This window comes from Lepidochelys olivacea (genome assembly GCF_965140295.1).
Source record: "Lepidochelys olivacea isolate rLepOli2 genome assembly, chromosome: 1".
NCBI lineage: Eukaryota > Metazoa > Chordata > Testudines > Cheloniidae > Lepidochelys > Lepidochelys olivacea.
Window position 1 is genome coordinate 3,964,594 of NC_140411.1, and position 23,282 is coordinate 3,987,875.

The 23,282-nt window shown below is 44.7% G+C and overlaps 1 protein-coding gene across 1 annotated transcript; it reads left to right on the plus strand.

Annotated features, from left to right (window-relative positions):
* Positions 1-18,681: 18,681 nt before the first annotated feature.
* Positions 18,682-19,629, plus strand: LOC311515937 (olfactory receptor 52E4-like; the record flags this gene model as incomplete). Its single annotated transcript, XM_084619467.1, has 1 exon — positions 18,682-19,629. The coding sequence occupies one exon, from the start codon at positions 18,682-18,684 to the stop codon at positions 19,627-19,629; it is 948 nt and encodes a 315-aa protein (XP_084475593.1).
* Positions 19,630-23,282: the final 3,653 nt, after the last annotated feature.

Consider the following 23,282-nt stretch of genomic DNA (forward strand, 5'->3'; position numbering starts at 1 on the left):
AACCAATTTATTTGAGCATGAGCTTTCGTGAGCTACAGCTCACTTCATCGGATGCATACCGTGGAAACTGCAGCAGACTTTATATACACACAGAGAATATGAAACAATACCCCCTCCCACCCCACTGTCCTGCTGGTAATAGCTTATCTAAAGTGATCATCAGGTTGGGCCATTTCCAGCACAAATCCAGGTTTTCTCACCCTCCGCCGCCCCCGCCCCACACACACAAACTCACTCTCCTGCTGGTGATAGCCCATCCAAAGTGACAACTCTTTACACAATGTGCATGATAATCAAGTTGGGCCATTTCCTGCACAAATCCAGGTTCTCTCACCCCCTCACCCACCTCCCAAAAACCACACACACAAACTCACTATCCTGCTGGTAATAGCTCATCCAAAGTGACCACTCTCCCTACAATGTGCATGATAATCAAGGTGGACCATTTCCAGCACAAATCCAGGTTTTCTCACACACACCCCCACCCCCATACACAAACAAACTCACTCTCCTGCTGGTAATAGCTCATCCAAACTGACCACTCTCCAAGTTTAAATCCAAGTTAAACCGAAAACTTGGAGAGTGGTCAGTTTGGATGAGCTATTACCAGCAGGAGAGTGAGTTTGTTTGTGTATGGGGGTGGGGGGGGTGTGAGAAAACCTGGATTTGTGCTGGAAATGGCCCACCTTGATTATCATGCACATTGTGTAAAGAGTTGTCACTTTGGATGGGCTATCACCAGCAGGAGAGTGAATTTGTGTGGGGGGGTGGAGGGTGAGAAAACCTGGATTTGTGCTGGAAATGGCCCAACCTGATGATCACTTTAGATAAGCTATTACCAGCAGGACAGTGGGGTGGGAGGAGGTATTGTTTCATATTCTCTGTGTGTATATAAAGTCTGCTGCAGTTTCCACGGTATGCATCTGATGAAGTGAGCTGTAGCTCACGAAAGCTCATGCTCAAATAAATTGGTTATTCTCTAAGGTACCACAAGTACTCCTTTTCTTTTTAGGTGACAAATCTGAGGAACTGTCCCACACTGATGTGTAAATGGAGGAGGTTGTGATGCAGCACCCAATACTCATCATAGTGGTATGATTATGAGATGATTATAACATAATTATGATGCATCAAGTACAAGATATGTCTTGTGAAGTGTCTTTGGAAAAGTTATGATTTACTGAATATGATTATCCTATTGGCATCCATGTATCATTTTTGTACCTGAAGTTATGCATAATGACTATGTATTTGTACTTCAGATGTGCTACCTCTTGGTAACACCCACAACTAGCCTTTCTGGAACAGCCATGAAGAAGCTAGACAGGGCTGTTGGCTCATCAACAAATACAATGAACGAGGGAAGAGGTTAACCACCCTGTGAACATTTCAGCCAGTCTATCTGTAATGGCTGCTATGACTCAGCAAGGCATGCAAGGGCAGGGCACCAGAGCACATGACACTGGACTTCATTTTGGTACCTGTATTTTTCCACAGACTGACATGGAACTTGGCTTGAAACAAAGGGTTCCCACCGTAAGGAAAGACTTTATGAAGTGGAGGATGATATCATCTCTTGGCCTCACTCCACAGGCAAGAGACTTCTTGCAAACCCTGACAGAACAAAGACTGAATTAGGGAAGCAGTGGTCCCAGGCCAAAGGGATTTCTAGCCTGCATATAAAAACTTGGTGGACTGTTTGTATCATCAGTCAGGGTGAGAAACTGCCATTCCATATCCTATCTAGTATGGTAGCCTTAGGTAATTTGCTTTGATCTGTTTTCTATCACTTATAATCACATAACATCTATCTTTCTGTAGTTAATAAACTTGTTTTATATTTTATCATAACCTGTGTATTTTGAGTTAAGTGTCTGTTAAAATCTCAGCTCTGCAAACAAAGACCAATCTATCCCACATCAAGGAGAAAGAGACCTATAGTAAGAAGTTTTCATTGTACAGACCTCTGTGCAGTCCAAGTCTGTATAATTCTGGGTTTATACTCCAGCAACTTTGCAGAACTGTGAAATTAGCTCTGGTCTCCTATTTGTCCTTGAGTGGCTTAATTAAAGCAATCAGGTAGCTCACTTCAGTGTGTGGCACAACCTGCTCTCATATTGGGTGACAACATTGCCTGGAGAGGCTGGCTGTGTCTCCAGCAGAGCAACGTAGGATAAAGGAGTTGGAGGCGCAAGTGGTGTTCTCGTCCATCCTCCCCGTGGAAGGAAAAGGCCTTGGTAGGGAGCGTCGAATCGTGGAAGTCAACGAATGGCTACGCAGGTGGTGTCGGAGAGAAGGCTTTGGTTTCTTTGACCATGGGATGGTGTTCCATGAAGGAGGAGTGCTGGGCAGAGACGGGCTCCATCTTACGAAGAGAGGGAAGAGCATCTTTGCCAGCAGGCTGGCTAACCTAGTGAGGAGGGCTTTAAACTAGGTTCACCGGGGGAAGGAGACCAAAGCCCTGAGGTAAGTGGGAAAGCGGGATACCGGGAGGAAGCACAGGCAGGAATGTCTGTGAGGGGAGGGCTCCTGCCTCATACTGGGAATGAGGGGCGATCAACAGGTTATCTCAAGTGCTTATATACAAATGCATAAAGCCTTGGAAACAAGCAGGGAGAACTGGAGGTCCTGGTGATGTCAAGGAACTATGACGTGATCGGAATAACAGAGACTTGGTGGGATAACTCGCATGACTGGAGTACTGTCATGGATGGTTATAAACTGTTCAGGAAGGACAGGCAGGGCAGAAAAGGTGGGGGAGTAGCACTGTATGTAAGGGAGCAGTATGACTGCTCAGAGCTCCGGTACGAAACTGCAGAAAAACCTGAGTGTCTCTGGATTAAGTTTAGAAGTGTGTGCAACAAGAGTGATGTAGTGGTGGGAGTCTGCTATAGACCACCGGACCAGGGGGATGAGGTAGATGAGGCTTTCTTCCGGCAGCTCACGGAAGCTACTAGATCGCATGCCCTGATTCTCATGGGTGACTTTAATTTTCCTGATATCTGCTGGGAGAGCAATACAGCGGCGCATAGACAATCCAGGAAGTTTTTGGAAAGCGTAGGGGACAATTTCCTGGCGCAAGTGCTAGAGGAGCCAACTAGGGGGGGCGCTTTTCTTGACCTGCTGCTCACAAACCGGATAGAATTAGTGGGGGAAGCAAAAGTGGATGGGAATCTGGGAGGCAGTGACCATGAGTTGGTTGAGTTCAGGATCCTGACGCAGGGAAGAAAGGTAAGCAGCAGGATACGGACCCTGGACTTCAGGAAAGCAGACTTCGACTCCCTCAGGGAACGGATGGCCAGGATCCCCTGGGGGACTAACTTGAAGGGGAAAGGAGTCCAGGAGAGCTGTCTGTATTTCAAGGAATCCCTGTTGAGGTTACAGGGACAAGCCATCCCGATGTGTCGAAAGAATAGTAAATATGGCAGGCGACCAGCTTGGCTTAATGGTGAAATCCTAGCGGATCTTAAACATAAAAAAGAAGCTTACAAGAAGTGGAAGGTTGGACATATGACCAGGGAAGAGTATAAAAATATTGATCGGGCATGTAGGAATGTTATCAGGAGGGCCAAATCGCACCTGGAGCTGCAGCTAGCCAGAGATGTCAAGAGTAACAAGAAGGGTTTCTTCAGGTATGTTGGCAACAAGAAGAAAGCCAAGGAATGTGTGGGTCCCTTACTGAATGAGGGAGGCAACCTAGTGACAGAGGATGTGGAAAAAGCTAATGTACTCAATGCTTTTTTTGCCTCTGTTTTCACTAACAAGGTCAGCTCCCAGACTGCTGCGCTGGGCATCACAAAATGGGGAAGAGATGGCCAGCCCTCTGTGGAGATAGAGGTGGTTAGGGACTATTTAGAAAAGCTGGACGTGCACAAGTCCATGGGGCCGGACGAGTTGCATCCGAGAGTGCTGAAGGAATTGGCGGCTGTGATTGCAGAGCCATTGGCCATTATCTTTGAAAACTCGTGGTGAACCGGGGAAGTCCCGGATGACTGGAAAAAAGTGAATGTAGTGCCAATCTTTAAAAAAGGGAAGAAGGAGGATCCTGGGAACTACAGGCCAGTCAGCCTCACTTCAGTCCCTGGAAAAATCATGGAACAGGTCCTCAAAGAATCAATCCTGAAGCACTTGCATGAGAGGAAAGTGATCAGGAACAGCCAGCATGGATTCACCAAGGGAAGGCCATGCCTGACTAATCTAATTGCCTTTTATGATGAGATTACTGGTTCTGTGGATGAAGGGAAAGCAGTGGATGTATTGTTTCTTGACTTTAGCAAAGCTTTTGACACGGTCTCCCACAGTATTCTTGTCAGCAAGTTAAGGAAGTATGGGCTGGATGAATGCACTACAAGGTGGGTAGAAAGCTGGCTAGATTGTCGGGCTCAACGGGTAGTGATCAATGGCTCCATATCTAGTTGGCAGCCGGTATCAAGTGGAGTACCCCAAGGGTCGGTCCTGGGGCCGGTTTTGTTCAATATCTTCATAAATGATCTGGAGGACGGTGTGGATTGCACTCTCAGCAAATTTGCGGATGATACTAAACTGGGAGGAGTGGTAGATACGCTGGAGGGGAGGGATAGGATACAGAAAGACCTAGACAAATTGGAGGATTGGGCCAAAAGAAATCTGATGAGGTTCAATAAGGATAAGTGCAGGGTTCTGCACTTAGGACGGAAGAACCCGATGCACAGCTACAGACTAGGGACCGAATGGCTAGGCAGCAGTTCTGCGGAAAAGGACCTAGGGGTGACAGTGGACGAGAAGCTGGATATGAGTCAGCAGTGTGCCCTTGTTGCCAAGAAGGCCAATGGCATTTTGGGATGTATAAGTAGGGGCATAGCGAGCAAATCAAGGGACGTGATCGTTCCCCTCTATTCGACATTGGTGAGGCCTCATCTGGAGTACTGTGTCCAGTTTTGGGCCCCACACTTCAAGAAGGATGTGGATAAATTGGAGAGAGTCCAGCGAAGGGCAACAAAAATGATTAGGGGACTGGAACACATGAGTTATGAGGAGAGGCTGAGGGAGCTGGGATTGTTTAGCCTGCAGAAGAGAAGAATGAGGGGGGATTTGATAGCTGCTTTCAACTACCTGAAAGGGGGTTCCAAAGAGGATGGCTCTAGACTGTTCTCAATGGTAGCAGATGACAGAACGAGGAGTAATGGTCTCAAGTTGCAGTGGGGAAGGTTTAGATTGGATATTAGGAAAAACTTTTTCACTAAGAGGGTGGTGAAACACTGGAATGCGTTACCTAGGGAGGTGGTAGAATCTCCTTCCTTAGAGGTTTTTAAGGTCAGGTTTGACAAAGCCCTGGCTGGGATGATTTAACTGGGAATTGGTCCTGCTTTGAGCAGGGGGTTGGACTAGATGACCTTCAGGGGTCCCTTCCAACCCTGATATTCTATGATTCTATGAACGTGAGAGAGTCCAGCCCACTTGAATGGATAAGGGGCTCCGCAGTTCCATCGACTCTCAGACTGCACCCCAGGGGGACAAACTGTTACAGAGGTTTTAGAACAAAGTGATAAATTAAATGACAATACGTCTCCAGGACCAGATGATATTCACTCAAGAGTTCTGAAGGAACACAAACAACAAATTGCAGAATTACTACCACATGTTTCAGAGTAGCAGCCATGTTAGTCTGTATTCCCAGAAAGAAAAGGAGTATTTGTGGCACCTTAGAGACAAATTTATTTGAGCATAAGTTTTCGTGAGCTACAGCTCACTTCATTGGATGCATCCGATGAAGTGAGCTGTAGCTCACAAAAGCTTATGCTCAAATAAATGTGTTAGTCTCTAAGGTGCCACAAATACTCCTTTTCTTTTAACCACGGTATGTAATATTTCACTTAAATCAGCCTCTGTACCAGATAGCTCGTAGATAGCTAATGTGATGCTGATTTTTATAAATCTCTCCAGAGGTGATCCTGGCAATTACAGGCCAGTAATCCTAACTTCTGTATCAGTCAAATTTGTTGAAATTATAGTAAAGAACAGAATTATCAGACACATACATGAACATAATTTGTTGGGGAAGAGGTAACACAGCTTTTGCAAAGGAAAACCATTCCTCACCAATCTACTAGAATACTTTGAGGGTGTCACACAAAATTGTCGACAAGGGTGATCCAGAGGATAAAGTGTACTTGGACTTTCAGAAAGCCTTTAAGAAGGTCCCTCACCAAAGGCTCTTAAGAAAAGTAAGTAGTCATGGGATAAGAAAGAAGGTTCTCTCCTGGATCAGTAATGGGTTAAAATATAGGAAACAAATGGTAGGAATAAATGGTCATTTTTCAGAATGGACAGAGGTAACTAGTGGTGTTCCACAGGGATCTGTACTGGGACCAGTGCTGTTCCACATATTCATAAATAATCTGAAAAAATGGTTAAGCAGTAAAGTGGCAAAATGTATAGAGGAGACAAAATTATTCAATATCCTTAAATCCAAAGCAGAGAGTTACAAAGGGATCTCACAAAACTTGGTGACTAGGCAACAAAATGGCAGATTAAATTCAGTGTAGATAAATGCAAAGTAATGCACGTTGGAAAATCATAATCCAAAATATACATACAAAACGATGTAAATTAGCTGTTACCACTAAAGAAAGAGATCTTGGAGTCATTGTGGATAGTTCTCTGAAAACATCTGCTCAATGTGCAGATGTAATAAAAAAAAAACCCTAACAGAGTGGGGGGAACCATAGGTGGCAGATATATTAGGCCAGGACAGGCTAAGCCTCTCCATCCACAGCTGTGGCCACCGCATACCAGACACCGGACACCAGTTGTGTGATTTGCACAGGGAATTTGTTGCTTATTATTATGCACCATGCAGATTCCGGGGGTGGGGGAGATGAGGAGGCAGTACGTGCTACTCAGTTTCCTGGAATCCATGGAGATTACTGATGAACCCAGTGTTGGGATATGTTAGGGTTAAGGAAAGACCTAGGAAGCTGATGATGTGCTGACATGGCATTAGGGGATAAAGGCATAAGCAGGCAGTATTTCTTTGTTTGATAAATAAATTGCCATATTTTTCTCTTCCTTGTTGCTTTTAAGAATTGATAAGCCCTGTAGCTGTATGAGAAATGTAATTGTCTAATGAATCCCCTTTGTGTTAAAGAAGTGTTATCTCCCTCTCCCTTCCTTTTCCAGCTACATAAACAAGCCATGGGTCATGGCCCCTTCCTCCCTTGCCTGAGAATTGCTCATGGCCCCTCCCTCCCTCCCCTGAGAACCACTAATTAAGGAAATTTGTAGCAAAAAATTACAGCAAAGAAATGTATTTTCAAGGTAAAAATGCCTGTATAACATGTGTAATGCTGTGAACAATAGATAGGGGTGAGTATACTAATAGTATGGGTGTTTCTATTGCTTAATAAGGGATTTTGGGGTGTTGTAACAAAATGTAGGCATTTACATACTAACGTAAATAAAAAGAGTGTGCTGTAACTAATCCAGTGCTTACTCAACAATTGGGTTGAGGGGAACAGGTATCGCAATAAAGAAGCCCATACTCAAATCTGCCTCTGGGTCAACCTGCTCTTTTCTTCTAACACCCAGAAAGCAGAGTAACACAGACCGCTGTGACAGATTATCACCACCAGGGTGCAGTCTGGGACCTGTGGAAACTGCTGTGCCCCTTACCTCTCCAGCTGGGCTGGCCGTTCTGACACTGCTTTGTTGGTGACACAGCCAGCCTCTGCAAGTCCGGTGTCACCCAACACAACAGCAGGTGTTGCCACACATCCAACTAAGGTGCCTGAGTGCTTTACCTAAGCCACTCAATGACAAGCAGGAGACAACAGCCAATTTCCCAGCTCCTCCACCTTTCACCCTTGCTGGTGTATAAACCCAGAATTATACCCTCTTGCACTGCACAGGTGCCTGTACAGCATAAACTCAGTAATATAGGTTGCTTTCCCCTTGATGTGGGAATGATAAGCAACAGCCTTTGTACACAGAGCTGAGATTTTTCCCAGACACTTTACTCAGAACATGCTGGTAAAGATAAAGCATAAAACAAGTTTCTTAACAACAAAAAGATCAATTTTATATGATTATAAGTGACAAGAAACATATCAAATCTGATTACCTAACAAACACAAACTAAGCCTAACATACTAAATAGATGGGATATGAATTAACAATTTCTCACCCTGACTGATGATACAAGCTGTCAACCACATTTCCATATGCAGGCAAGAAATCCCTTTAGCCTGGGACCAGCACTTCTGCCAGTTCAGTCTTTGTTCCTCTGGTGTTTACATGAGTTCTCTTGTGTAGGAAGTGAGGCCAAGAGATGATGTCACACCCCACCTGATCTATTGAAAAAATACAGGTACCAAAATGGAGTTCAGTGTGTGTGGTCTGGTCCCATGCCCTTGCTTGCCCTGCTGAGTCATAGCAGCCATTATCCATAGGCTGGCAGGCCAGGAGCATTCTCAGGTCAGCTTACCAGGTCAGGGATAAGCTTCTCGTATGCCCTATAGTTTCTCCTATTGGCCAATTATCCTGAATAAGCCCTTTACAACTAGCTGTCTAGAATGGAAGCATTTTGACTAGTGGGTGTCACCCAGGAATAACTACATTTCAAATACAAAAAGAAAAGGAGGACTTGTGGCACCTTAGAGACTAACCAATTTATCTGAGCATAAGCTTTCGTGAGCTACAGCTCACTTCATCAGATGCATACTGTCGAAGTGAGCTGTAGCTCACGAAAGCTCATGCTCAAATAAATTGGTTAGTCTCTAAGGTGCCACAAGGACTCCTGTCCTTTTTGCGAATACAGACTAACACGGCTGTTACTCTGAAACATTTCAAATACAGTTACATAGTCAATAATCATAAATTCAGATAAAAAAATGACACATGCACAAATAGGATCATCTTATTCTGAAAATTATACCTTTTCCATACACACTTCACACGATATGTTTTGTACAAGATGCATCATAACTAAGCCATAATCATATGGGGGTAGTGTAACAACTGCCTCCTCAGCTGCCCTGGATCCTGCATGGCACATATAAAAATCTCAGGTTCTTGGGGAATCGCAGAATCATAGGACTGGAAGGGACCTTGAGAGGTCATCAAGTCCAGTCCCCTGCACTCATGGCAGGACCAAGCACCACCTGGACCATCCCTGACAGGTGTCTGTCCAACCTGCTCTTAAAAATCTCTAATGATGGAGATTCCACAACCTCCCTAGGCAATTTATTCCAGTGGTTGACCACTCTGACAGTTAGGAAGTTTTTCCTAATGTGCAACCTAAACCTCCCTTGCTGCAATTTAAGCCGATTGTTTCTTGTCCTATCACCACAGGTTGAGGAGAACAAGTTTTCACCCTCTTCCTTGTAACAACCTTTTAGGTACTTCAAAACTGTTATGTCCCCTCTCAGTCTTCTCCTTTCCAGACTAAACAAATCCACTTCTTTCAATCTTTCCTTATAGGTTTTCTAGACCTTTAATAATTTTTGTTGCTCTTTTTTGGACTTTCTCCAATTTGTCCAAATCTTTCCTGAAATGTGGCGCCCAGAACTGGACACAATACTCCAGTTGAGGCCTAATCAGCGTGGAGTAGAGCAGAAGAATTAATTCTCGTGTTTTGCTTACAATACGCTTCCTAACAAATCCCAGAATGATGTTTTCTTTTTTTTCATACAGTGTAACACGGTTGACTGATATTTACCTTGTGGTCAACTATGACTCTTAGATCCCTTTTTGCAGTACTCCTTCTTAGGCAGTCATTTCCCATTTTGTATGTGTACTACTGATTGTTCCTTCCTCAGTGGAATAATTTGCATTTTTCCTTACTGAATTCCATCCTGTTTACCTCTGTCCATTTCTCCAGTTTGTCCAGATAGTTCTCAATTTTCATCCTATCCTCCATAGCACTTGCAAACCCGCTCAGCTTGGTATCATCTGCAAACTTTGTACGTGTACTCTCTATGCCATTAGACCCAGAACTGATCCTTGCAGATCTCCACTCATTATGCCCTTCCAGCATGACTGTGAACCATTGATAACTACTCTCTGGAAATGGTTTTCCAAGCAGTTATGCACCCACCTTTAGTAGAGGGGGGAGGGATAGCTCAGTGGTTTGAGCACTGGTCTGCTAAATCCAGGGTTGTGAATTCAATCCTTGAGGGGGCCATTGAGGGATCTGAGGAAAAAATTGGGAATTAATCCTGCTTTGAAAAGTGGTTTGGACTAGCTGACCTCTTAAGGTCCCTTCCAACCCTGATATTCTATGATATCTTAAAAATGGATCAATCTAGGTTGTATTTTCCTAGCTTGTTAATGAGAAGGTCATGTGAGACTGTATCAAAAGCCATACTAAAGTCTAGATATATCACATCTACCACTTCCCGCCATCCACAAGGTTTGGTACCCTGTCAAAGAAAGCTATCAGGTTGGTTCAACATGATTTGTTCTTAACACATCCATGCTGACTATTACTTATCACCTTATTTTCTCTTTGATGTCGCAAATGGATTCCTTAATTTTTTGCTCCATTATCTTTCCTTGTACAGAAGTTAAGCTGATTGGTCTGTAAATCCCTGGTTGCCCTTATTTCTCTTTTTATAGATGGACACTATATTTGCCCTTTTCCAGTCTTCTGGAATCTCTCCCTTCTTCCATGACTTTTCAAAGATAAATACTTAATGGTTCAGATATCTCCTCAGTCAGCTCCTTCAGTATGCATTCCATCAGGCCCTGATGACTTGAAGACATCTAACTTTCTAAGTAATTTTAACTTGTTCTTTCCCTATTCTAGCCTCTGATCCTATCTCATTTTCACTGGCATTCACTATGTTAGGTGAACAATTGCCACCAACCTTCTTGGTGAAAACCAAAACACAAAAATCATAAAGCATTTCTACCATTTCCGCATTTTCTGTTATTGCTCTTCCCTCTTCATTGAGTAATGGGCCTATCTTGTCCTTCGTCTTCCACTTGCTTCTAATGTATTCGTAGAGTGTTTTCTTGTTACCCTGTATGTCTCTAGCTAATTTGATCTTGTTTTGTGCCTTGGCCTTTCTAATTTTGTCCCTACCTACTTGTTTTATTTGTTTATATTTATCCTTTGTATGTTGATCTAGTTTCCACTTTTAGTAGGACTCTTTTTTTTATTTTTAGATATTAAAGATAATTCAAGATAAGCCAGGGTGGTCTCTAGTCATACTTCGTATCTTTCCTACTCAGTGTAATAGTTTGCTCTTGTTCCATGGATTTCAAGAAGGCAGGCTTTAGCAAACTCAGAGAGTTGGTAGGTAAGATCCCATGGGAAGCCAGTCTAAGAGGAAAAACAATTGAAGACATTGACTTTATTTTGCTGTTTTCCCTCCTACCATTCCTTAGAATCATGAACTCTATCATTTCATGATCACTTTTACCCAAGCTGCCTTCTACTTTCAAATTCTCAACCAGTTCCTCCCTATCTGTCAAAATCAAATCTAGAATAGCCTCTTTCCCAGTAGCTTTCTCCATCTTCTGGAATAAAAAAAAAAGTCTCCAGTACATTCCAAGAACTTGTTGGATAAGCTGTGCTCTGCTGTGTTATTTTCCCAGCAGATGTCTGGATAGTTGAAGTGCCCCATCACCACCTAGTCCTGTGCTTTGGATGTCTTTGTTTGTTATTTAAAAAAGTCTCAACCACCTCTTCTTCCTGGTTAGGTGGTCTGTAGTAGACCCCTATGATGACATCACCCTTGTTTTTTTACCTCTTTTATCCTTACCCAGAGACTTTTGACAAGTCTGTCTCCTATTTCCATCTCAACTTCAGACCAAGTGAATACATTTTTATGTATAAGGGAACACATCCTGTCTTTTTTTTCCCCAGCCTCTCCTTCCTGAGCCAGCTGTACCCTTCTATACTAATATTCCAGTCATGTGTATTATCCCACCAAGTCTCTCTGATGCCAACTATTTATAGTTGTGTTCATTTACTAGCATTGTAAATTCGTCCTGCTTATTCCCCATACTTCTCTCATTAGTATAAAGACATTTAGGATGCTAATTTGATTTTCCCCCAGTTCTGTCTTGACCCTCTTTGATCCCTGCTATTACAGCCCATGCTTCCCCTGATCTCTGACCCTTCTCGCAAGCCTCCAGGTTTTTGATTTACCTGTGGGCTTTGTTCACCTGCCGCCTTCTAACCTAGTTTAAAGTCCTCCTCACTAGATAACCAGTCTGTTTACAAATGTGATCTTCCCCTTTCTGGATAGGTGGACCCCATCTCTGCTTAACAGTCCTTCTTCCTTGAACAGCATCCCATGGTCAAGGAACCAAAGCCCTCCGGGTCTCAGGAAGAGGGGCCTGTGTATTGTCCTCTCCACAATGAGGGAGGGGCATACTGGGTTATAAACTTACACTGCTCAAGCTTCTGACCAGGACAAGACAATACAGATCTGGGTCCTATGCTGGGGAGCTGGGGGGAACTGTCTGGAGCCCCGCTATTGCTGGTTCATGAGTGACTAGTGAAAGTACTCATGGAATGCAGCTGGGTGGATCCCTGTCTGTGTATGGCTGTATAAGTGGAAGACCTGGAGAGGATTACACATTGTCATAGCCTCACCATGTGATAGGGGGCTGAGATTGGTATGCCAGAGGGCTCAGTGGTGCTCCACTTCCAGGTTGCACAGTGAAGAAGTCCATCAAACTGACACAAGGCACAGGTCCTGCTAGACCATGAGTCCATTTCCCTCTTGTTGGGTGCTCAGTTACTGACAGAGAGACCATGGTTACTGGCAGGGAACTCCAGACTCCCGGGTTCTGTCGTGATTTGCTTTGTGACCTTGGCCAAGTCATGTCTCCCTATCCCTCAGTTTACCTATCTATATAGTGGGGATATGTTCCCATTCACTATCTTTCAATGAAACGTTACTGAGGAGTATTAGTGGATCCCTTGGATCCCTTAGACTGCTCTGTGTGCATGCATAAACTGCTCATGTTTCCCCTTAGTCATCTTTCTCCAGATCATTCTGTCTGCTGCAGAGGTGGGCGAACTATGGCCCTCAGGCCACATTCGTCCCACGGGACCCTCCTGTCCGGCCACTGAGCTCAGGCCCCGGCAGGCTCGCCCCTGGCCCCTCCCCTGTTGTCCTGCCTCCCCCATAGCCTCAGCGAGCTCTGCTGCCAGCGCAGTGTTCTGGGCGGTGGGGCTGAGAACTCCTGTGGCAGCTGCAGAGCCCGGCCTGACCCGGTGCTCCATGCTGCACGGTCAGGGGGCAGGGAGCGGGGGGGTTGGATAGAGGGCAGGGGAGTTTGGGGTGGTGGTTAGGGGCTGGGGGTGTGGATAGGGGTCGGGGCAGTCAGAGGGAGGGGAACAGGGGGTTGATTGAGGCAGGAGTTCCGGTGGGCAGTCAGGAAGGAGCGGGGGTTGGATGGGGCAGCAGGGGGCAGTCAGAGGCAGGGGTTCCGGGGGCAATCAGGGGACAGGGAGAAAGGATGGTTGGATGGGGCAGGAGTCCCAGGGGGGCAGTCAGGAATGAGAGGAGGGGTTGGATGGGGTAGCGGGAGGCAGTCAGGGGCAGGGGTCCAGGGGCAGTCAGGGGACAGGGAGCAGGCGGGGTGGATGGGGCAGCGGTCCTGGGGGGACGGGACGGATAAGAGGTGGGGGCCAGGCCACAACCCCCTCCCCTAACCGGCCCTCCATACCATTTCTGAAACCTGGTGCGGACCTCAGGCCAAAAAGTTTACCCGCCCCTGATCTACTATTTACCCAGCCACCCTGGCACGTACAGGGTATCAGGCACAATAGAGAGCTAACATTAACCTTTGTTTTCTTGCTAATCAACTAAAATGTTTTCAATATACTCAAATACACAGAGCAGCCAATTCCTCTCTGACTCAGCACAGATCCCAAAAGTTCTCCTCTCCCTTGGGAAGACCCCTTAATTACTGTTTGCTGCTAAAGCTGGATAAACAGCACAGAAGAGCAGACAGGCTTGTCTCCAGCCTGTTTACATCCAGATGCCTCTTCTCTGCTAGAGGCTGAGTGAACCCCACTGGGATAGCACAGAGCTATATAATAAAAGGTGCACATCCCGCTGTCAGGTCTCAGTTTGCAATGTGAGACAGATGTGGGACACAACTATCTGAGGGAGATTCCCAGGGAAGACTCGTCTGTCTTGGAATTCACTGCTCCCCGTCTCTTGCTGAGGAGTTCACCTGCTCGACGAACCCCATGCGATGTGAGCGTGATGAGATAGAGAGTAAGTCTGTGGCCTTTTCCACTCTGCACAGCCATGAAACATACCTGGGCCCTTGCCTCAGGACATGAGCTTGCTCCGGTATCATGGGCCAGAATGTCCCTGTTTGCTGTGTCCCCATGGCTGATGGCCTCGAGCCCCAATGTGGCTACATTCCAGTGGCACAGGGGCTCCTTCAGGATGAAAGGTGTTAGAGGATGTGTGATACAAGGCCAAATTCTCAGGCTGCAGCTCATAGTTTGTTCAAGCGCCACTGAATCAAAACTCCCCTTGGAGTAAGAATTGAGTAAATACCTCAGGAGCGAGCAGTGAGTTAATGCATAGACACTGTCCTCCTCCTCTTAAATTTCAGGGCTCTGGTAGTTAATGGGTGCATGGAGAGGGGGAAATGCTTACCCTGCCTTTATCTGCTGTAAAGCATGGAGATGCTCGGGCTCTTCACTGGAACAATTATAAGAATTTTTCAACATGGGCAAGACATTTTCTCTCCTAACTTAATTCAAGAAGTTGCTTGTATTGTTATGCTGGAAAATTTCAAAAAAAAAACAACACAAAAAAAACAATTCAGCCAGATGCAGACACCCAGTGTGGGATATTTCAGTCCAAAAGGTTAAACTTTGGCAAACTTATAAGCAACTGAAAATGAGGTCTCCTACTTGAAGGTGTCAGACAGCCTTAACTGAAGTTGGTGACACCAGCATGACCCACAACGGTCAATACATCACATTGATACCCTTGTGAATCACATTAAGCTAAACTCTTCTTTCCAATAATGACAGTGGCAGGGAGTTCCACAGGCTAAATATGGATTATGTAAACAACTTTCTTTTCTGAATGTGATATGTTCAGACTTTCAGTGTAATTCCATGTTCCCTTGTTTGAGTGTTATGATACACAGTAAATATGAATGTCTGATCTAATTTCTTTATCAATAAAGATACTTTCTTTATCTTTATCCATGAACTGTATAACACGGGCCACTAAATTTCACCCATTTCCCCCTGTATTGAGCTCCATGGCTTCTGTTTGACTAAGACTTGGTCTACACTAGGATTTTACATTATGGACTCACAGAGCTATAGGGTTAGAAGGGACCGCAAGGGTCATCAAATCTGACCCCTGCCAAGATGCAGGATTTGTTGTGTCTTAGTCATGCCAGACAGATAGTTAGCCACTTCCTTTGGAAAACCTCCAGCGAAGGAGATCGAACAACCTTCCATCTGTTCCTTTGTCCTACTTTTCTTACATTAGGAAGTGCTTCCTGAGATTTCATCTAAATCTGCCATGCTGTAGTTTGAACCCATTGCCTCTTGTCCTGAGCTTTGTGGCAAGAGAGATCAACTTTACTCCACATTTTTAAGGAAGGCTTTCAAGTATTTGAACACTGCTATTGTGTCCTCTCTTAATCTAATCTTTTAGAAACTAAACATACCTGGTTCCTTCAGTTTACTCATATGGCTTGTACTCCCTCCCTTTGATCATCTTTGCCACTCGCTTCTGGATCCTCTACAGTTACTCTACATCCTTTGTATTCAGAGGTGACCAAAACTGGGCACAGTACTCCAGAGGAGGACTAACGAGCGACAAGTAGAATGGTAATGTCACCGCTCATGACCTGCATGCTATGCCTCTGATAATGCAACTTAAAGTTGCCTTTTCATTTTTTGAAGCAGCAAAAATAATCCACACCCCTGAGAGATGTAGCTATATCACATTAACCCTGGTGTAGACAGCATGAAGTCAATAGAAGAATTCTTCCATCTACCTAGCTACCACCTCTCAGGGAGGTGGATTACCTACGCTGATGGGAGAACCCCTGCCGTCGGTGTAAGTGATGTCTACAATGAATCACTACGGCCGCACCGCTGTAATGCTTTCAGTGTGGAGAAGCCCTGAAGCAGATCTTCCAGGAAAGCATCCAGTCTTCATCAGCAGACGATGGGGAGTTGGAGAATCCACCACTTCCATTTCCAGTGTTTTCCAACACTTAATCACCTTCAGTGCTAAACCTTTGGCCCTTATTTCCAACTGGAGATTGTCTGTTTTCAGCTTCCAGGCATTGGGTCTTGCTCTGCTCCTCTCTGTTAGATTTCAGAGCCCATTAGTACCCAGGGTTTTCTCTCCATGAAAGTCTTTGTTTGATCCTCTTTTTGATAAGATAAATAGATTAAGCTCATGAAGACTCAATGTCAGAGGCATTTTCTCCAGCTGCCAATCATTTTTGTTGTTGTTTTTTAATGTACCCTCTCCCATTTTTTAAGATCCTTTTGGAAAAGTGGAACGCAGGACTGCATACAGTCAGTTTCACCAATGCCACATGGAGAGGTAAAATCCTTCCACTGCTCCAACTCACCGCTCCCTTGTTTATGCATCAGAGGATCTCATCAACCCTTTCCACCACAGCATCACACTGGGAGCTCATGGGGAGTTGGTTCTCCACAGTCACCCCTAAATCCTTTTCAGGGTCCCTTCATGTAATACTATAGTGCCCTAGTCTGTGGGTCAGGCTTGAATTCCCAGTTCCGAGAGGATAATTTTGCATTTAACTGTATTAAAACATTGTGTATGCATGGGCCAAGCTCACCAAATCCTCCACAGCAATAAATATGCCTGCCGTGTTCTCCTCATTGTAACCAATCTGCCAGTCTTTGTATCGTCCACAAATTTTATCTGCACTGATTTTCTTTTTGCTTCCAAATCATTGATGAAAATATTGAATAGTATCGGGCCGAAAACTGATCCCTGCAGAATACCACTAGAAACACCCCCATTTGTTGACAATCACTGACTTATAACTGCTTTCTGAGATCTGTCGGTTATCCAGTTTTTAATCCATTTAACGTGTACTCTAAGCTATTGCATTGTGTTCATTTTTTTATCTGAATGTTTCCCCTACTAAATCAAATGAGTCAGAGAAATCAAAGTCTTTTGCATCTGCATCATTCCTTGATCAACCAAACATGTACTCTCATTAAAGGATGAAATTGGGTTTATTTGACAAAACCTGTTTTCCATAAACCATGGTGTGGACTGTCATTACTTATATTCCTCAACTTTTTTTTTAACTAATCCCATACCAGGATTTTTTCCATTTTTTCCTCACCTTCTCAAAGATTTGCAATAAACGTTCCCTTTTATTTTGTTATAGTTTACATTTAACACTGAACTGTCCTCTACTAGCCATTTTTCTTTGTCTCTGCTGCTGCCTGACTGCATACTTCTGGTTCTGAATGAGGTGTGTGGTTGATCTGGGAGGATTGTAACCTGTGTTCGTAATTCTAATATACTACTGTAGATGCTGTTTAAAATCCTCCTTGACTGCTAATGCACTGGAAAGTATTTCATCACTTCAGGTGATAGAAGCACTTGATACTGCTTCAGAAAAAAAAAAAAATTTCTTGAACACATCTACTGTTTCTTCAACACTAACAAGTTTCCTTTCTCTTTGCTACATGTTGCTTTCAGCCCCTTAATTGCTGTCTGTATTTTGCCTTTGAACCCGTTTTTTGTCCAAAGTTTTCATTCCCATTTTTTGGTCTTTGTTGGTAATTTGCCTCAGCTTTGGAGAAATTGTCCTTTTGAAGAACTAAACGTCTTTAGATGTTACTGGTTGGGAACTCTTCTCTGTTTGTCCATTTGAATGTAATCAGTTCCATTCTTAATTTTATTCTCCTCTATCAAATGTCCCTTTCCTTGTTTCTTTTCTAAACTAAACAGTCCCAGACTTTTCAGTCTGTCCACATAGGGCAGCCTCCCACATTCACAGAGCCTGTCTCGGAACTCCCCTTTCTATCTGCTATGTCCTTGTGTGACCACAATGGAGTGCTTATCCAGAGCAGGTTATTCTCTGCCCCATTCCTTGGGCATCCGAACATTATCTTTGTTTTGACTACTACTGTGAATGAGCAGGTGTTTTCATGGTGCTGCTAACATGAGGCCCAGGTATTTTCCCTGTGGTATGTTCTATTTGGGATATTTGCCCCTGGCACCTGTCTTGGCAAAGGTTTGGGTTTTTTCCACTCTCAGGTTTTGAGCAACTGGGTGCACGGGCAAGTCCCTACAGCATGGACCCTGTAGCCTGGCTTTCATAGCATTTTCACACCTGTATTTCCTGCTGGTGCCTTTTCAGGTTTCCCTCAACACAACGTGTAGGAAGATTGATGCATGGAGCACCATAAAAATGGAATTGGCATTTGTAGGGTTAAAGTTTTTCATAATTCATTTATCTCAATAATGAAAATGGCATTTCTCTGTTTGTGAAGACTGGGCAAACTATTTCACCCATGAGAACATCCTCCAGCTGTGCATGTTGTGTCTCATATTAACATTGTCTCTCCATCCAGGCATTTGTCCTGTGACCTTCACCCTAGACCCTGGGCACCTACAGGAAGACAGGGGAATATACGGTACACGCAGGAGACACTGTTCTGCCTCAGAGTTGGACACTTTCTCCCCCTACTCCATGTCAGATTCCAACACAACCGACTTCACCAACCCCTCCACCTTCATCCTGCTGGGCGTTCCTGGCCTGGAGGCCACCCATATCTGGCTCTCCATCCCCTTCTGCACCATGTACATCATAGCCATCTTGGGGAACTTCACCATCCTGTTCATCGTGAAGACAGAGCCAAGCCTCCATGGGCCCATGTACTATTTCCTCTGCATGCTGGCCGTCACCGACCTGGTCCTGTGCACAAGCACAGTTCCCAAAATGATGAGCATCTTCTGGTTCAATTCCAGGGAGATCGATTTCAATGCCTGTCTCACCCAGATGTTCTTCATTCATTGCTTCTTTGCAATAGAGTCTGGGATCTTCATAGCTATGGCTTTTGATCGCTACGTGGCCATCTGCGATCCACTGAGACACTCCACCACCCTGAGAAACCCAACTGTGGCCAAGATTGGCCTGGCTGTGGTTTTGCGTGGCAGCACGCTTGCACTGCCCTGTCCCTTGCTTGCAAGGCAGTTGCCATATTGCAGAACCAACATCATCCCCCACACATGCTGCGAGCACATAGCCATGGTGAATCTGGCCTGTGCTGACACCCGTATCAATAATTACTACGGCCTCATTGTGGCAAGCTCAACCATTTGTCTAGATATGGTTTTTATAGCTGTGTCCTATACCCAGATCCTCAGGGCCATCTTCAGCCTCCCCACAAAGGACGCCCGGCTGAAGACTTTTTTGACCTGTGGCTCCCACCTCATTGCCATTTTAGCCTTTTACATCCCAGGTCTCTTCACTATCCTCACATATCGGTTTGGCCACAATGTGGCCCTGCATTTCCACATTCTCTTTGGTAATGTGTGCCTGCTGGTACCCCCCATGCTAAATCCCATCATTTTTGGTGTGAGGACGAAACAGATCCGGGACAGGGTGCTCCGGCTCTTTACGCATAAAGGGACCTAAATTTTTCTCCTAGTGCTCTGGCTCTCAGACCGAGCTCTGCACTGAGCTGGCTTGTAACATGGTGTTGGGCACTCTTCCCTGGATCACATACAGGACAGTCTGAGAGGCATTAAACCCTTTCTTGACCATACTGTGTTGGCTTAGCATGACAAACTGGGGAACTGGTCTGTGTACAACTCACTGAGCTGACACCATTCAAATTGCTTTTAACTTGACCACCAAGGCCCCACTCCTTGCCTCACATCTTCCACCAAGGCCCTACCCCTGCTCTGCCTCTTCCCCGCCCCCCAAAGGCCATGCTGCTGTCACTTGCTCCTCCTGTTCCCCTGTCACTCTCTGGATGATCTCCATGTCCCTCCCCACCAGCTGCAAGCACGCCATTTCAGATTTTGGTAGGGGTGACATCTTTAACCTCAATTCAAGGGGCTACTTAGGCTCTCGGAACTCTAATTTTTTTGGCAGATAACTTAGCAAAGAGCTGACAGGAGCACTTTATCTAATTTATATATATATATATATATATATATATATATATATATATATATATATATATATATATATATATAAAAAGTAAATATTAGACCCACTCATGTGATACTTTGAAAATGAAAACCAGCAGGATCTTTTTCAGGGGATAAGGCAATATGCCACTTTTATTCTGAATACAGAAAGAATCAGAGTAAGCAATCAGTTATAGCTATAACATTCTATTCACTCACACATTCATTCACACACAGACAAGTTCTGCCAGGTTGTTGTTATAGTTACCAGCCTAGCAGTGCTCGTGCCAAGTCAATGGCCAGGTGGCCTGGAGACGAGGATGGAGTCAGGCCTTGTCACATGCGCATCCGATGATACTGGAAGTTGTTTGCAAAACCAGATCCAAATTCCTCAGTCTTTTGGGTCTGTCTTTACAGGGTTCCATCCTCATACAAGTCTATTGGTTTGCCTCGTCATGCTGTTCTCAGATTTGAAGTGATACACAATCACGTAGATGGCACAGGAATGATAGTTTGTTGTTATTTTGATCTTTGTTTCTTTGGTCCCCCTGTTCTTGGGGCAGATGGGGCTGGATTCCGGTGTACCCTCAGGGTTATCGGGTTATATCGCCCAGCGCATTCTTCGGCCAAATGGTCCTCTCGGAGGGTAGTTGTTTTTCTTCCTCCAGATGCAGTGTCATTTATTACGATTCTAAGGCTGGCACCTCAACCCAAGTGTGATTGTGGTTGTATGTTTGGATGGGTTTTATTACCCATCCAAACATACAACCACAATCACACTTAATATTTTCTTTTGATCACATCTACATTTTATTATCAATTCATTATCATAACCATTCTAAAATCACTGAGGCATGACAGACTTCAATTAATCTGTTCATATCACTTGTTACCTTTAAAAAGAAAAGAAGCAAGATAAAAAAAATGCAAGAGTGGGGTTAACAGATCTTATTCCTGAGTTGAGGAAAACAGTTGTAACAGCAGCTGTCTGTTAGGGGGCTTATTCCTTCACCCACTTACTTCCCTGGTCCTTCTCACATGAACAGAGAGCAACAATACCCGAAGTCCAAAGGTGCAAACAATTCAATGTTTATTGGGGTGAACTTCCAGCAAGCATGATTCCAGTTTCCTTCCTTAGTATCCTCCTTCCCAGCTCTGACACCACAGAGCCTTACACCTATGTCCCTGTTCCCATTCCTGCCCTTAGCCAAGCATGATTCCAACTTCCTTACTCCCATTCCCTGTTCCCATTTCCCCCTTTAGCAAAACATGATTCCAATTTTCTTACCCCCATTCCCTGTTCCCATCTCACACACCCACCCCCTCCCACACCCCAGTCACTTCCTCATTGACTACAGATTATATAGTAAAACTTGAGTTCTGCTTAGCTATACCTTAACCAATCATTTTCCTGAAATTTAACTAACCAATCTTAACATATTGTAACATGATTATGTAACCAATTATATCCCACCACCTCAATTAGTTTACACCCAGCAAAATTAATTATACAGCAGACAGGAACAAACACAGAACCAGACAGAGATTATACAGACAAACAACAGCAAAGTGGGAACTATAATGACAAAACAATACAGAAGTGAGGATTTCACATCCCAGCTATTGATAAGTGAGTTCTTGCCAGACAGGATGCTATCAAACTAAGTTTCCTTTTACATTTTCTAGGCACTTCCCTTTCTCTGGAGGTGATAGGAATACAATCCTGTCCTGATAGAGCCTAACAGCCCAATAGCACCTTATTTCAGTGTGACTAGTTTGGAATGTGAGGATGTGACCGGTCGCTTTCCAGCTTATGGCTGCCTCTGCTGCTTAACCAAAGGCCTGAGCCTAAGAACAGGGCCTCAGACTGTCACAGTAAGAGAAGGCCCTTACTCCAGCAGACAGTGATTTTGATTCTTTCTTTTATACCTCTATCACTAGCCAAGTGATAAGAATACACCTAAATTCTTAGAGTACAGGCCTTTACAGACAGGCCTGAATATCTATATCCTAACACTCCACCCTTTTTTTTTTTCCTTTTTCTTTTGGGATCCTCCTGCCCAGGTATCCCTGGAAAAGCATAGGACATATGGCGACACATTTCCTGATAGGGCCAGGCATCAAGGTGGAAGGTGTCGATATTCCATTTGTCCCACTGCCCCGTGTGTAGTATAGTGCCCTGCACCTTCTCTCATACGGGCATACCACACCTATTCCAATTAGTGTTCCAGACTTCCCATTAGAGTGGGCCTGAGAAGGTTGGGTCCGGGTTGTCTAGTACACTGCAGGGTTTGGAGAGCTTATTACATTCCTAATAGGTTATCTCCCTATGCAACGTAACACAAGTACAGTTAACAATACAAAATCCACAGCAACACCGAGTCCTGAACACTGCAGTATGGTCCAACATCCGAGACACCCCCAAAATACTGCCTCTCCTCCTTCGATGGGGTCATGATCTTGTGTCCAGTTGCTGGCAGTTGCAACAAGCTGCTCCTTCAAGTTTTGTATGCTTTTGTCCATATCACAAGTCCATTGAATGTTCACAGAGAAATGGGATATTGTCCAAACCAGCTTGACCACTTGGTATGGAATCAGGCAGTAAGCCCTGGCTTATTCACAGCAATAAGATTCACAGATCCATTTGTGCACCTGTCATAAATATAAAGGGAAGGGTAAACCCCTTTGAAATCCCTCCTGGCCAGGGGAAAGCTCCTCTCACCTGTAAAGGGTTAAGAAGCTAAAGGTAACCTCGCTGGCACCTGACCAAAATGACCAATGAGGAGACAAGATACTTTCAAAAGCTGGGAGGAGGGAGAGAAACAAAGGGTCTGGGTCTGTCTGTAGTCGTCATGTCAAGGTCCCTCCCCCACTCTGAACTCTAGGGTACAGATGTGGGGACCTGCATGAAAAACCTCCTAAGCTTATCTTTACCAGCTTAGGTCAAAACTTCCCCAAGGTACAAAATATTACACCCGTTATCCTTGGACTGGCCGCTACCACCACCAAACTAATACTGGTTACTGGGGAAGAGCTGTTTGGACGCGTCCTTCCCCCCAAAATACTTCTCAAAACCTTGCACCCCACTTCCTGGACAAGGTTTGGTAAAAAGCCTCACCAATTTGCCTAGGTGACTACAGACCCAGACCCTTG